At 46.7% G+C, this 14155-nt stretch overlaps 1 protein-coding gene across 2 annotated transcripts in view; it reads left to right on the top strand.

Annotated features, from left to right (window-relative positions):
* CUX2 (cut like homeobox 2) overlaps positions 1–14155 on the top strand; it is a 1287506-nt gene that overhangs the window by 1083802 nt on the left and 189549 nt on the right. For both annotated transcript variants that reach the window (XM_069619531.1, XM_069619530.1), the window contains one exon: positions 4596–4672. In XM_069619531.1, the coding sequence (XP_069475632.1) occupies positions 4596–4672 (77 nt within the window). The remainder of the gene's footprint in view (positions 1–4595; positions 4673–14155) is intronic.

The following is a 14155-nucleotide window of genomic DNA, read 5'->3' as shown; positions in this document are numbered from 1 at the left end:
TAGGAGCCACAGCTATGCCCAGGCTTGTTGGGTTTGGGAAGCGGTATTATGATTGCTTCTCTAAGTGACTCTGGTAATCTTCCCACCTCAAAGGCTTCATTTAACATTTCTAACATTGGGGGGAGCACCTCATCTTTATATGCTTTATAAAATTCACTTGGGAGTCCATCAGCCCCCAGAACCTTGCTAGTGGGCAGCTGCCTCACCACCTCTTCTAACTCCTCCAAAGTAACCGGTGCATCCAGCTCCTCTCTTTCCTCAACGCTTAACTTGGGCAGTCCTATATCCTCCAATGTTCCTATTACCGTTGCGTGGTCCCTTCCCCCCTCATCCCCATATAATACCCTGTAATAATCTGCAAACTCCTGATTAACTCCCTCTTGAGTGTCAGCTGTGCTACCGTCTTCCCTTGTTATCACTCGAATCATGTGTCTAGGGGTTTCGCTCTTGTATGACCACACCAGGAGTCTCCCTGTTTTGTCCCCTCCTGCATGCTGTCTTTCTATATATCTTTTATAGTTGAGGTTACACAGTCTTTCCCAGAGCCCCTCACATTCATGCTGCAGTTTGAGTATCAGTTCCATGTCTTCCTTAGTATTACCTCCTTTCTTCAATACCATTTCCAGTTCCCTTTCTGTTTCTTGTAGGTCAGCCAAGATCCCCCCCCGCAGGCCTTTAGATTTTGCAATGGCTACCCCTCTCATCACAACTTTGAATGCTTCCCATAATGTACCCGCCGAATCCACGCTACAAGTATTCAATTCAAAATAATTTATAATCTCCTCCCTCATATCCTCCCTGAAAAAGGATCTTTAAGTGCCTCCGCACTTTCCTGGGGGTGTCTTGTTCTCCACATGTCTCCCATGCCAAAGTCATCCAGTAATGTCTGCAACGCTCTGGCAGCTGGGGTGGGTCTATCTTCCCGTCTGATCTGTCCACTCTCGGGTTTAACACACAATAAAAGTCCCCACCCCAGATCACCGCACTCCCCATACATACGCTTAGGTTGGTACACAGCGTTCTGAAATATGCCGCTGTGTTTTGATTCGGGGCATATGTATTCACAATGCTTATCTCCCAGTCCCCTTATTATGACCATCCTTCCATCCGTCTCTGCTACTTCCTGCAGCAGTTGAAATGGGACATGCGGCACCACCCAGATAAGCACTCCCCTTGCATAAGCAGAGTATGACGAACCCGCCACCACCCCTTTCCATTTCTTGGCAACCGTCTCCATCTTTTCCCGTGTCAGACGAGTTTCCTGTAACAGTGCGATGTCTATCTTTTGTCTACGCAGGTACAACATGACCCTGTTCCTCTTTAGATAGCTGTTAAGCCCCCTGACATTCCATGTGATTATTTTAAGGTCTCCCATGGCCTATCAGAATTCCCCCCCGCACCCCACCAGTGCAGTTCAGATCTGTCCTCCATCTCAGTCTATATAGGCTCGTTTTCCAGCTTAAACTCCCCATAACTACAAACACCCCCAACACCCTTTTCTGCCTCCCTCCCGCCTCCCTTCCCCTCCCCAACATTACCCCTGCCAACTGTTGCCCAGCTCAATCCCTGGATCTCAGGCACCCCCGCTTCTAGCTCTTTCTGGCAATAGCCTATACTCGAAGCTCTGCAGGGTGAGGTCGCCCTAATGGCTATTCTACTTCTACTACTACTACTCGGGGGGTAAGGTGCCTGTGTCCTACCACTCCTATTTGCTTCAATTCAACCACGCATCGCTATACATTTTGCTCATGTGTTCAATACTCTATATTCCAGTCTGTCAAGCTCCAGCAAAATCCAGGATGCCATATCCTTGTTTCAACACTACCCCTCCATTCCCGTCTATCAGTGGCTTTACCAAGTCTCTACTGGGATACCCTGCTACGTGATACCCCAATATACATGTAACATCCCAATCACTCATCGTGCTCTTCTTGGGCCCATTCTGCATCTCGTTCCGGACAGCCCTGCAAGTCCAGCCATGTCGCTGCTTCCTCCGGGGTGTCAAAAAAGAACATTCTACTCTTGTGCAGTACTTTCAGTCTGGCAGGGTACAGAAGCATATATTTGATGCCGGCTGTGCGCAGCCTCCTCTTTACAGCCACATAGCTATACCGCTGCCTCTGGACCAGCATGGTATAATCAGGATAAGCTGTTATAGTAGCCAAGGCTCTTTCGATCGTTCCTCCCTTTCAAAAGTACTCCAAAATCTTCTTGCGATCTTTGTAATTCAGTATCTTGACAATTGTTGCGCGTGGAGGGGCTCCAGGCTTCGGTTTTCTCATGAGAGCTCTGTGCGCTCGCTCTACTGTGAATCCTTGCGAGAGTTTGTCGGCCCCTATTTCCTGCAGGATCATGTTCTCGACATAATCAGTAGGGTCCTGGCCTTTTGCTATGCCCCATGAGTCTCTTAGCTCCATTATAGCCGTAATTATCTGTTGGTTTTTAGTCCCGGGGGACTTTCTGTGGGTGCATTTGCGTCACTATGTGCCGACGCCGCTGGAGACTGCTGTGTCTTAGCAAACGCTTCCCTCGTGGGTTGCTTGCTTTTGACATTAATTACTCTCCCCATCATCTTGCGGTCCCGGTCACGTATCCAAGGCTATTCGTTCGTGGCGCGGCGATTCTACTTCGCTATCCAGCCGCATCGCTTACGATCTACTCCAGGCCTAGACCAATATCCTTGAAGTACCCCGTATGGATACACATGCGCTGAGCTATATCCACGGGTGGATTGTGTCCTCCCACGTTTCCGTTTGTTCTTACTGTTTCTTGCAGATTGCTGCTGGCCCCGGTCGGACCGCCTGCCTCTTGTGCTCCTTATGCTCTGCGCACCACTGTCAATGTCTGCTGAGGCCGCTCTCGTGCCGTCCGCCACCCAGCTCAGCTCTATACTTCGTGCTCTCCAGTATTCGCGCTCAGTGTGCCGTCCCTGCACTCTCCTAGGCCCTTTGCTCCTTCCCGACACCTCAGGGTACTTATGGCAGAAAATCCCATCAGGCGTCCACCCTCAGCAAAGTGTGGAGACCTCTTATGCCCCCTTGGCATCTAGCACTGTTTACAGGCCCAATGGTGTAATTCCGACTGTTGCCGTGTTAAATAGTTTCCATTTGCGGCTGCTGTGTTTGCCGCACTGTCCAGTCCCCCGCGCCTGTATAACTGTGCAGCAGGCTCTCCAAACACCCGTCGCTGCCCACCTTGCACCTTAGCAGGCACCCAAGGGCAGCCCAGCTTGAGTGACATTGGCCAGGCTTCTCTTCCGATCTCCTCAATGCAGCCCGATCGCTGCTATGGCCTCAACTTCAGCCCTTTATCATCCGCTATTTTACAAGCCTCCACATCCACAGTTTAATGCCTTATTGCCCCTGTCAGGGGCGCTGTTTCACTGTCGACTCCCTTTGTACTGTGGCCCACTATCAGTGCGTCCTATGCCCGTGTCTATTCGTTATGGTCCATCCTGCTGTTTCACCTCATTGGTAATAAAATGCACCTTGGGCCCCAGGGGGGATATTGCAGCAATGGGTCCTGTTTTGCCCACTATATCCGGGCGATGTTGCCTCTTTCACTTTTGTTTGGGTATAGTGGCAGTTACCAGTGGTGGCGGCATCATGTCAATGTTTCCCTCGTTTCAGCGCGGTCCTTTCAGGTCCATCTACTGTTCTCGCCATGCGTCTTTTCCTCCGTTGTGCTTGCCACCTGTATGCCTCTGTGTTCGCCTTCTGCTCCCAGCCTCTGATATTACTCCGTAGCAGCTCACGGTCACGGAGGCCGTGCTGCCCGCGGGGGGTTCTCCGCTCCCGTTGTCGGGTCGTCCAGCTCCTGCTGCTCCCTCGTTAGGCGCTTCTGGCGGGGGAACCTCCGTCTCCTCCTCCGGCGCTCCCCGGGCAATCCCATGCACCTGCAGCCCCAGCGCTTCGTTACAGCCCGCTTCACTGAGCCGTGCCTCCAACTCCTTGCCGGGCATATTCCTGCTGCACCGCGATCAGCCACCTCAACAAAGACGCGCTGACTCCTCGTTCCACGAGGCGCTCTCAGCATCCGCAGTCGTCACTTCAAAGGGCTCCTTTGTCTGAGGTCGCCGTCATTTTGTTGCAAGTTTTACGGCATCCATCAGAGGCAACAAAGTAGCATAACTTTTGTTATGGTGCTTCAATCTTCTTGCTGGGACAGGCATTCAAGTCCCCACACGTTCATTTTCATTCTGATGAGCTTTTCGTGCTGGAATCAACGTTCTAACTGCACGCGCTTCTTCAGGTCGGCTTTCGGATCACAGAGCTCCTAGGAAAAGCAGCCTAGTCCATGGCTGCCAAGCCACGCCCACCCCCTGTCATGTACTGCTTGCGCCCAGTTACCCCTGGGTTTGGTGCACCATACAAATAAATAAACAAACAAACAAACAAACAAGACATGTGCCTTCAGTGGAAAGTGTTAATCATTATAACTGTTGTCCCTGCAAAAATGTTTGGCTGCTTAACCATTTCACTGCCAGGCCTTCAATAGTTTCCTTTGGAAATGAAGACACGTAAATGTATCTCTTAAATGAAAGGGTTAGCCGCAAAGAAGCTTTACAATTAACAATTGACACATTTGCTTCACAGGGGACTACAGGAAGCACAAATCACTTTGGCTGCTAGGCTGGGAGAGGCAGAAGAAAAGATCAAGGTTCTACACTCCGGTAGGTAGATATTTGGCATCGCCCATTCTGTCAGATCATGCATGTTTGATCAATAGGAGGCTTGGGCCGTTGTGATTGGTTACATTCTCTGTGCGCTTTTGTTCATATTCTCAGCACCATGTCTGGCTGTGCACTCCTGGAAATGAGCATCACGTTCTGAGACTGTATTTAAGGGTTTTGTCTTGAACACCCCTCGGAATGCATGGCCACTTGACACCATAGGCTGAGCACTCACCTGCACTCATATAGAGGGCACATTCACGCAGGCTCATATTCACTGAACTGTCACCAGGCACGTGTGCAGAGGCAGGGCACTGAGAGCAGGAATGATTGCAAAGCAGATCTATTTCAAGCTCATGGCAAACTAGGTTACAGTTGTTGATGATTCATAAAGCAAATAGTAGAATGAAGTCCACCGCCCCCCGCCCCTCCTCTATTCTATAGGTGCACCATGAGTCAAGACATCTGGTTGGGAGGGGTGTCACTAGGAGAGAGAAGGCCATCCCACAACATCTTAGGCCTGAGAGAAACCTTGAAAGACACAAGGCATGTGACCTTTAACGGCACCCGTCTTCCAAATGACTCCACACACTAGAGAACCTATATATGGGCAGTCTTCACCTGAAAGTCACGTGCTAGAAATACTCCAATCACCCCTCAGGAAATACTCCCTGCACGTCTCTCTCTCCCGTGCGCTTGCACCTCTCATTGCCGCACATGCACGACCCAAATGACACAAGGCCTAGTGGGATCGTTTGTCGTGTCTGCCCTCTGTCTTCCCTCCCTTATTTTGTGGCTCCTAGAAACAGTTGTGTACGGGCAGGTTATAAATGCCATATCGTATCATATCATATCAAACAAGTTACCCATGTAAGGCTTTTCCAATAAGAATGACATTTTGTGTGCTTGGGGCAGCTCTTCTTCTGCATGGTCTTCTTGTTTGGGCGTTTGTACGCAACGATGGGTAGTTGTTGCAATCTGAACAGTACAACTCTGGGTGAGTGTGTTGTTTTGTGATTGACGTGTTCCTCATTGTAATAATAATTTAGGTGATTTTAATGAGTACATGTTTGAAACTGGGAGGCTGATCTCGTTCACAGATTGGGTCAGAGAATTGGATAGTGTTCTCATCTATGCGCGGTTGACGAGGGCCTTGCCGGCGCTCTGCCATTCCTAGGAGACAGGAGGAAGCCGGTACCTCGCCTGTACAGAGCTTTAATTAATGCTCGACCTGTGCACCTGCTGATAGTAAGACTGGCCTGGGCAAGTGGCATTGTTATATACATAGATGTCACAATGTGGTCAAACATGTGCCAACAGGTCAAGAGAGTATCTCTAAATGTATGGTTATACCCTGCGGCTGCTGAACCACGGAGGGGCGGGGCAGGGGGTAGTACTTCCCAGTGCAAATGAGTTTATATATATTTTCCCTAAGGGCAAAGACTGACCACTATTTTAGTACATTGATGACCCCTATTGGAACATACATCCTCCATCTGGAAATACCACGTGCTAAGTGTAGCCAACCGGAAGCTTAATACTGGCATGTGGTATAGAAACGCCCTATTATGCAGTAGTGTTGGCAGGAAGTAACTGCAACTGTTGGTGCTCTGATTACCAAAAGACTAGAATGTTCTCCAGAAATCTGCCTGATGGGACCTGGAGAAGAAAGGGCAAATCACTGGAAGACTTCCAGGGCACCTTTGCAATGTAACTAATTAAGGATGTAATAAAATGCGCCCCGACAGAGTTAGGAGTTCTAAAGTTACCAGGCGTACAAGAAGGGGAACATAAAATGAAACTAATATGAAGACTTCTTTTTATTGAATTGCTGTGCCCACACTTACCAGGACGTCCTGCTACCTCTCAGTAATCCCCTCCCTGTCGTAGAATAACTCATGCGATATGTGGCAGACAGATAATCGGGCTAATGACAAAATGGGTAGAAAAATAAAAATAAGCAGCCCAACACGCCGGAGCCTGCCTCATTACAGGTGCCCGCAAATTCAACTGTATCTCTCCAACACTGAGCACCCTTCGCTGGCTTCCCCGCCCCGCAAGGATCATATTAAAAACGGCATATATCACCTACAAAGCAGTATCAAACGGAGCACCAAAATACTTGGCAACTAAACTGCTCACCTCTGGAGTCTCTTGCAACTCACATGGCAGGACCATCAAAAGTTTGGAGTCAAAGCTAGCCCGCGTAGAGAAGACTCACAAGCAGTCCTTCTCCTGCCACGCCCTGACTATCTGGAACTCAATCCTGGTAGAGGCGTGAAATGACACCCACGTCCTACAGTTCCGCAAAATACATAAAGTGTGTCTCTTTCAGCAATACCTGTTGGACAAATAAAAATCCTTCTCTCCTTCCACCAACATTACTGCGCTACTGTATAAAATGCCAAAGCCAATTCCAGCACCCTACTGTTGTGAGGCACGCTCTGCTTTTGAGCTAGGTTCGCGTTAGAAGCAATAAAATAGTAAAATTCAGGGCCTGGGGATAAACTGGCCTGACCGAATGAGGTCACTGTAGTTTAGATTGTTGTAAAATGTGTACTGTGTGCAGGAGTGCAACCGGTTATTTGTTATATTGTTTTGATGTATACGATGAATAAAGACAATAATGGCCCTCATTCCGAGGTTGGTGCTAGTCATGGTGCTATTAGCGCCATGACTAGCACCATTACCGGTACCGTGTCCGCCCTCGTTCAATGGGGACTTACCGGTCTAGTCCGACCTTTGCGGAACCGGTAAGTCCCCATTCAAAATGTCAATCCCCATTCCCATTTGAGCCCCCATAGGGCTCAATGGGAATGGGCAGGGTACTAATAACGGTACCGTAAATTACGGTACCGTTATTATCTCTTAAATCCCTTTGCGGATCCCGTCCACAACGCCTGGTAAAATCAGGCGTTAAGGACGGGGCTGCAAAGGGACCTCGTAGTAGGGCGCAAAGGGTTTACCGGCACCAATGTCCTTAACGGTGCCCGGTATTCCTTTGCGCCCTACTCGGAATGACCCCCATTGTTTTTTAAAACATATACGTAAAGGATTTGTTAACATATATTTACATTTTAACTATTTTATACAACGTGTTGGAGATTGGCCTTGCCTATGAAGAAAAATTAAAGTCACTACTATATTGGCATAGAGCCTGGAACAATCAATATTTAACCTCATTTGGCAGGGTTTTAAATGATGGTCTTAGTGAAAAAGTTTCAAGTTTACTCCCTCGGTTCAAATGCATACGTCATATGGATTTTGACACGCGTTTACCAGAGCTATGGCACCAAGCACGATGCCCCAGTAGTGGCCCATTACCCACGGAACCTGAAATTATCCTAGTTTATGAAGAATGGCACTCGATGTGTAAAATTGCAATGTTTTGCCCATCTGGCTTAATTTTGATTTACTGAAACAAAAAATCCTTTTTAGGTTGTGAATTATATTTGGAAAGAATCGAGAACTTCAGCATAAAAGTATTATTCATGAAATTCTGCTTACATATTTTACCCCTAGTTTATGTTGTATCTTCCAGTGTTAGGATATCCACTGCTTTGTTATCTTCTGCCCCCCTATGCTGATACTAGAAGGACTTGGCTTTTTCTTTATATAATGGCATAACATCAGTTCAAGAGGCCTTATCCTTCCGCTATCAAGGAATTGATATATCTTCTTTGTGGGGGATTTCAAGATTTTTGTTGACAGCTTGGAGAATTAGTATGAGAAGATTACCAGAAACTACTGTTACAATTTATTAGATTTAAAACAGTGTTTTAAGAGAACTATGATCTCAACACCGAGAAAATGCTGTTAATCATGAGACTTTTTATTTCGATTTTATTTTATTTTTATTGTATTTTTTATTTTGATGATTTGTTGTATTTAGTATGCACCGGAAAGCGTCTCGATTGTTGTGATATGTCACTCTACTTATTAGCATGTTCCTAGCATATGACATTTTTATTATGGCATCACAGTGTGGTTTTATGATCACTTGTGATAATTGTGTATGTGTTCTATAACTTTTTCTGTGGGCTTATCCCAAAATAAAAGAATTTGTGACCCAAAAATCTATTGTATACTTCCACAAAAAAGTTAATTATAAAAAAAAGACAGGTACATTGAGGAAATTGGCTAACCTCGTTTTTTGAAAGAAGGCCTACACCTCTTTTCATAGGCTTTACTTCACCAAAATAATTGGGTAGCAGAGGCTGCCTTACATGACTGTTAGCCACCCTGAGTCAATGGCACGCAGTGACATTTAAATGAAAGGGACTGAAAGGCAGTTCACGGGTTCCGAGCAGCAACATGGGTTTGGTGGTTGCTGCTTGTAGCTACCCCAAATGTCATCTTGTCCTCTGTATGCAACACAATATTGTGTGTTTGCTTGTAAAGATATGCACACGTGCCATGTTCTAAAATCTCGTTGTGCTTTGTTTTGGGGTCTCCAGTTTGTGAGTTCCTTCTACAATGTCTGCTTGGCCGGAAGAAAGTGTGTGCATGTGTGTGTGCGTGTGTGTGCATATGTCTGCTGCTGTATACCAATTAAAGTCTAAACAACTATAGGCGTCAATAAAAATACAGTGTCTACAATAATGTGATAAGAACAGTAGGCGTCAGAACTTTTAGCATTCAGTAAATGTTGAAAAACTGTGAATGCCTCCACAATGTGGGCACAGCCCTCTCCTGCCAGAAGCCTCTGCGGCATCACTGCATCAGTGCATGAAGGAGCAGTTCGACTGCTTGAGAGCAGTGTCTCAGGGATCTCTCACCACAAACATGCTTAAACAGTTTGATCCGTGCTGCACAACCTCACATTGCACTGTGATGCAAATCACATAAATAAGTCAAGTGACAATGTGGAAAAGAGTTGTGGAGTGGGTTTTTAAAAATTGCCAACGCCGCACAACAAGGCATCGAGGCTTTAGGTTTCATAGGCTGCAGCGAGCGCTTGACCTCGGGTCCCGTGATTTATGAAGTCATCAAAGCCTTGCGATGGGCCAATCACCTTGTTATTTAAAGAACCCCATCCATACTGATTTGTATTATGCGCTTCTCCCTTATGATACAGCTTAATGTGAAGACTGGTGCTATTTGTTTTATTGCTAGCCTCAGGAGTTTTTGCTCTCTCTAAAATTCCTGGTAAATATTGTAGATGATTAACAAGATTGATGATGCGGCGGTGTGTTATAAAAACCCTTCTGGAATAGGTGACCGTGATCGATTCAGTATTACCTACGCCTGGGCCAAGTTCATTATCCCCAGAGATTAATTAGAATGTTACTCTCGGTGTCTGTGGCCCGTGGTCTCAGCTGGGGGGCTCGAGGCCCTGCCTAACATTACCTATGATAGTCACAAGCAGATCCTATTTTTGCTAGCCAAGTAATCAAGTGCTCCACACCAATTCCCATTCAACTGAGCCTGGGCCGGCGTTCCCAAACCGTTGCAATCTGTCCATACCTACATCGCAGTGGTCGAAGTGAGCGGGAGCGGTCGGGAGCGGTGCTCCTGTACTTTTTGAATTACATTTTACAGCTCCTCTACTTTTATTTTAAAAGGAAACCGTTCCGGAATGGTTTCGTTTTAAAACAAAAGTTAGGAAGAAGTTGAAACTTGCACTTTCAGTGCGCTGCACTTAACGTTCCCTTAAACAGCATGTTCAAATGTTTGGGGATGTGTATTGTGTGTGGCAGAGGACAAGGTGATGGGGTTTGTGGGAAGTGGGTGCAGGCCAGCAGGGAACATAGTTCCACTACTTCTTTTCGTACACTTCGACCACTGCCTACATGCCATGGAAGGCAATATAAGCGCCTGCGGTTTTCATATCTCAGGCAGTCCTTTCCCTCAACCAAAGGTGCTTGCCTCCCATAACCCATTGCACTTCGCTAAGGATAATGAGTGGAGTCCCTAGTCTGCCATCTCCCTTCGTTTAGTGATTCCCTGTTCCTTGGTGCTCACGGTGTACAATGTTTCTATTTCCGAAGCAAAGAGAGAGAGGAAGGGAGGGAGGGAGGAAGAGCGAGGGAGGATGGGAGGAAAGATGAAGCAGAGAGGCGGGTTTACAGTGGCAAAGTGCGAAAGTGAAATGCGAGCTGACTGCAGAGGCCAGTGGTAGCAGTATGAGGAGGAGGCCAGGATTATCTGTCTTGATAATGCTTTCCTATGACATATAATGCTTTGTTAGGGCTTTTATGCCAGGGCATGGATTTTTCTTGCCTTGTTGTACCATATTATGGCTTGCTATCTGTGGCTTCAAAATTGTCAGCGCCCCCCATCAAACTGCTCACCATTCTACGTTCTACCTCATACTTTGCTGCTCACAGGTGTCCCACTCTGACTCTGCTCCTCAGTATCCCACTGATATTGTTTCCATATGTCCCACTGCATTTACACTTCGAGGTGTCCCTCTGTGATGATGCCCCTTGGAATTTCCTCTGATTCGTCCCATTATACGTTTGCTCCACTGTGGTTTTTCTCCTAGGTGTTCCAGTGTCATATGGCCCTACTGGTGGTTTGTTCCTAGGTATCCCGCTGTAATTCGGCCTAGCTCTTATTTTGCTCCTAGGCATCCCACTATCATTTTCCCTGCTGCGTGTTCCCAGATGCCCCAATGCAATTCTGTTCATATGTGTCCCTATGAGGATTTCTCTATAGAGTGAATCCACTCCTCTGTTGACCACCGGGCATGCAATATTTCCTGCTCCCTTGTGTCTTCCCCAATGAGATTTAGGATCAGGCACTGCATGCTGTCTACAGCTAGGAACAGGTCTTCTCTTCACAATTACCCTACCCGTGGTTTGCCAGGAGCAGCAGGAAGTTGGCATGGCCAAAACAGATGGATATCCCAAATTCTCATTGAGGTTTTCATTAAGTGTTCCCTTATCTAACATGCTCAAATGCTATGTTCCACCACACAGCACTCTTGCCAACTAAGCCACCTACAAATGATGAGTGAAAACCCCTGCCAACAGACACAAAATAACAACAAACTTACATATCAAAGTTCAAGCAAGTGCATTCTCACAGTTCTGCCATGCAAGGTCCCCTTCTGCGCTTAGGTACCTCAACAGGCTTAGGTAGAAACACACGCTGCACTGCGCACCTTCAAGCTGTACACATGAACACAACAGCAGAGCTATCTTGTATTTCCTTTAACCAAACTCCTCTCGGTCACATCTTCCAGACATCTAAGAAGCCTTGCCAATGGAAGTGGAGCATGGTATGAAACGCAATAACGTAACCCGCAGGTCTTTCAGGCGTCCATTGGACACTCCACAAGGGCTGCATAGGGCTGATTCACAAAGGTTATACAGCCAATGGCCGCAAGCGAACACCTTTCAGTGGTCACATGATCACATTGACCATGAATGGAGGCACATGCAAATCCCACAAACAATACATGATATCAAGCTGCACCTAGGTCTGTAGGGTGCGCAGGGCCTCAGCACTGGTTGCACATCCTGCAACACACACACATTGGAAGTGATGCCAATATGAATCAAAATGCAGAAACATCTGTAATAAATAAAAGAGTGCCTCGGCCGGCTTTCAGAAGAGAAAAGCAAAAGCAACAAAACGAGGCATATCTCATTTCTGACACCCTAAAAGGAAGCACGCCAAAACAGAAAGACAGATGTGCCTCCATTCTGTTTGCTTGCGCTGGTCTTTGCAAAGTGCAACACTAGCCTTTTTTGTCTAAGGCCTACATGGGCCGAGTGTTCCTAGTTACAGACAGTCGGCTACATTGTGTGGATTGTAAACACTCTATTCATGTGTTGCCTCAATCTCCAGCCCAGGAACGCCAGAAATGATTGCTGAACAGGAAATCTAGCCATGTTTCCTAGTAAAGATTTTGGGGTCAATTCATGAAGCAGTTACCATGAGTAACTCTGATTTGCCCCTACATTAAACACTAGAGGGCCATTCGATTCACAGAGAACTTAATCCGTATTGAAGTGACTTACTCATGACTTGCCCATAAATCAAAAGTAAGTCTGAGCTATTCATGGTAACTTTCTATAAATCGAATGGCCCTCTTTAGGGCTAACTCAGATTTATTTGCAGTGTCCTGTTGGGTTTGGGGAAAGGGCTGTTCTCTGTAATTATGTATGCCCTTTCTCATAATGCTCAAGGTAAACTGCTGAAAATGGATGCTTTACCAAGCCGGCGTGTGTGTGCCATTGCACTTCTTGGTGGGACAAGCCTGCTTTTGAGGAATTCCATTTTAAGCTCAGAAAGAGCAGTACTTGCATTTTACATCTTGTGTAGAGGTGTAGCCACTAGTTAGGAGTGGCACGACAATTACTTTGGAAGACTAGAATAGAAAGGGTACTCAACACCACTTATATGGGTTACACCCATGTTCGTCCACTATTCCCTTTGGCTCCTGTAAGCACATATTTTGTGTCTCTCTTTTTCTTGAATAGGAATGGCACTCTGTGGCAAAGTGTGGCCATTGGGCATGCATGATATTGACACGTTCCATAGCATTTAGCCAAATGCCCACCTATAGCCATGCCATGTTCCAAAGTAGTGAGATCTTCAACAATTCAAAGCAGTCAAAGAGCCATCATTGGGAGCAACACTGGACTTCCTATTAGGAAACCAGGTGATTCTCGACAGCCTGCTGGGTTTGGGAATAGCCAGCAACATGCCATGTGCCACCAGGCTTCCAAAGACACGACTTGTTAGAACATCTCCAAATGTGCTCGTTGGCCCGTCTGGCTCTGGTTCAAGGCAAGGCAGTGTCATATCCAGTTTCTGTAAGGTCACTGCATTCAACAGAGCAAAGACCTGAACCCCAGTCACTGTAAGGAATGTGGCCAAGGATGCCAGTGTCTTCAGGTTGGGACTGCCGCACTGTGGTCAGAGAGGAAGGTCATACACATTCTTGATTCTCAAAGCACCTCTTAGGGATTCAGGAATGATACCCTCCTACCATTTTCCTGGATAGTTGTCAGTGCCTTAGGTTGCCATGGCAGTTCCACAATGTTAGCAACCATTATTTTAGATGGAACTTTAAATGGTACCCAATGAGAATTTAACAGTGGAGGCGAACTTGGTCGACCCGCGTGTTAATATGGTTGATGCACAGTTTTCTGTTTAAAACTATCTACCCTCTTCTGTGATCTTTTTACCCACTAAAGCAAACAAACGTCTGGGCCCCATCCACCTGCACTTTAATATAATGCAGTCTAGCCAAGCCCAGTACTCCAGCATGGGGCGATTAAAAGACAATCCAGGGCATCCATCATCAGTTGGGACATAGCAGAGAGACCTCACAGAGAGGCAAGCCTGGCCCCATCAAGAGGGAGGCAGAAAGTCACTTTGCCTAAGGTGGTACACATTCATGAACTGGTACTGACCCTTACTCTGTTTTGGCAACCAGAAAAAACACGTACTGGCTGAAAACACAGTTCTGAATGCCACCCCATTATCGTGCCAATGTGTCTCAATTGTTCTGAAATTGCTAGGAGA

Source organism: Ambystoma mexicanum, chromosome 10 (assembly GCF_040938575.1).
Source record: "Ambystoma mexicanum isolate Mex_15411 chromosome 10, UKY_AmexF1_1, whole genome shotgun sequence".
Classification (NCBI taxonomy): Eukaryota; Metazoa; Chordata; class Amphibia; order Caudata; family Ambystomatidae; genus Ambystoma; species Ambystoma mexicanum.
This window is presented reverse-complemented; position numbering and strand designations above follow the sequence as displayed.